The 2,500-nt window shown below is 38.8% G+C and overlaps 1 protein-coding gene across 1 annotated transcript in view; it reads right to left on the bottom strand.

Moving 5' to 3' along the window:
• Positions 1-2,500, bottom strand: part of LOC125041221 — a 22,677-nt gene that overhangs the window by 6,049 nt on the left and 14,128 nt on the right. Inside the window, exon 4 of the mRNA XM_047636063.1 lies at positions 446-538. Within this exon, the coding sequence (XP_047492019.1) occupies positions 446-538 (93 nt within the window). The remainder of the gene's footprint in view (positions 1-445; positions 539-2,500) is intronic.

Here is a 2,500-nt window from a genome sequence, read left to right as displayed (position 1 = left end):
ACACACAGACACACACATATAAACACACACACCGATACAAACACACATACAGATACAAGCACACACACACACACATACAAACACACAAACACACACACACATATATATAAACACACACACACATACAAACACACACACACATATACAAACACACACACACACACATTTATATACAAACACACACACATACACACATATATGCATATATATATAATATGTGTGTGTACGCCAGGCTATCAAAATTTTCGATATACTATATTATATACATGTATACTAATGAGACCTGTCAAGCACATTATATGTTAGACCAAGTACAAAAGATTCCCAAGCTTTTATCTCTTTATAGAAAACGTTGTATAAATAAAAACAAATCCTTCCAACCAGGTTTTCCTCTCCTATCTTCTCTTTCTTTAGAGCTTCAGACTACTGTTGTTTATTGTCTTACCACGTCACTGCAGTCTCTATTCATGTGCGCTTCCATTGCTGCTGTGATCATTGGATGATGTTCATAGTCGGTTGGGTCGTAGGTGTCATGAGCCTGTGCGAAAAAAACACATGTTATTGTCATGACATCATTCATGTAATATCCGAACCCTTGCACCACTTTTATTACTGTACTACCCTTCTAAATGAGCCACAAATGTGTTGGTAAAGGTACCATAACAAATTATTGTTCCCTTAAATGTTGCCACCCAAAGAACATCCACATTGGTTTCGAAGCGTCGCGGGTTCGAATATCCAGACGAAAAATGAGGGCCAATGCTCCGATCATGTTCCAACACATACAGAATCGTGTGGAAGAGGTCTTTTATTTACCTCCACAAGTCCATTGTTCACAAGATACTGAAGAACCGGGTCAAGTAAATTTTGCAATGGAACTAGCCGATAGTCATTTGTTCCTAATTGTAAACAAAGATGTCAGTGTTGCAGCATACAAATGCCACATTGTTGCACTGTCTCCCAGAGTGGAGTATACACGCTTTTTCAGACGCCGTTTCCTGACCACTTCTGGTTGGCTGGTGAAACGGGTATATCTATCACATGCCTCATAGAACCAGGAGAGGCTAGTGACACTCATATTATAATGATCACATGGGACACTCAAAATAGCTGAAAACAAAGGCCTGATCGTTGTCCATATGGTTCGGGCGAAGCTTGCCTTCGAAGATCTCACTGTATTTGGTGTGCTGTACTTTAGAAATTGCACTACATATAACATCTGAAACCACTGCCATCATATAAAATACTCGAAACCGATTCTGTGCGTTTGTCCAGGGGCTCAGTCTCTGGACTCAAACGAACCCTAAATCTGTGTTTCAAAGTGTCAGAAGCACTAACGCCTGATTCGTTTAAAGTGAAGATGTACGGAAGATCAACTCCCAGTTTCCTCTTTTGATTTTTGAGTATGAAGAACTGAATAATCAAAGTGTCTAATAAGTCTCTACTGTGTATTTATTGTGATAGATGTAAATGAAGACTAATTCCATGTCACAAGGTAACAGAAAAACTCTAGATTTGAATGAAGAGAGCGCAGAGTGTGAAGGGGCACTAACGGCCAACAGACTTAGGGAAACAGTTCGAAGATATCCAGTCTTATTCGCACACTTGAGGCGCCGTTCAAGGGATGGTTGTTATTTTGTAATTCTTGTCAGGCTTTATCCCATTTTTTAAATGTTATTTTAGGAATGAATAAACTATGGTTAGACTGAAAACTGTGCTTGTCCTACCCATTTCCCGGCAACGTTTTAAAACTCATTTGTTATATTGCTTCATATTCTTTACTTTAGTTAATGTTGACCACTTATTGTTTTTTCGACATAACGTATCATAAAACAGATTAAAAAAAAAAAAAAAAAAAAAAAAAACGCATACGAATCTTAGGTCCACGATGAAACTTTTTGTTTTTTTTCTGAAAATGGAAATATGAATTATTAGTAACAAAGTAAGCGAGATAGTCTTAGATGTTTTTAAGAACGCCTTATTGCCCAGTGTTACGCACCTCTGCATAACCCCGTTTGACATCACAATATACTCATTCGAAGCTTTAACCTTGTGTGACTAGTATTAGTCATCATTTATTTGCTTTTTGATACATATTAAGTAGAACCTTGGTAGATACTACAATTATTCAGTTTCTAAAACTCAACAATCAAACGTGTAAGATTAGGAGCTGACGTTTCGAACTTACTACGTATCGACCGTCGACGAGACACGGAGCACTACGAGGCCACCGTTAAAGCGTGACGCATGTACCAAGCCATGCAGCATCGAGATATGCCTTGAAGTGTAAAGGGAAGCCCACATCAATTCACTGGGTGGCCTTCTGGGCACAGGGATAACCACTTGATTTGCCTTAAAGTGCACAGGGAAGTCAATTTCATCTTAATGGGTGGCCTTTAGTGAACATCACACCCTCTTGCCTCCAGTCAGTATGTCAGTCATACAAACTGTCACTTCAGTCGCACCTTGAGATTCCGATCTCTTAACTGTTAGACACATA

This window comes from Penaeus chinensis, chromosome 3 (assembly GCF_019202785.1).
Source record: "Penaeus chinensis breed Huanghai No. 1 chromosome 3, ASM1920278v2, whole genome shotgun sequence".
In the NCBI taxonomy this organism is placed as follows: Eukaryota; Metazoa; Arthropoda; class Malacostraca; order Decapoda; family Penaeidae; genus Penaeus; species Penaeus chinensis.
The sequence above is the reverse complement of the archived record's forward strand: the minus strand, read 5'-3'. Positions and strand labels throughout refer to the sequence as shown.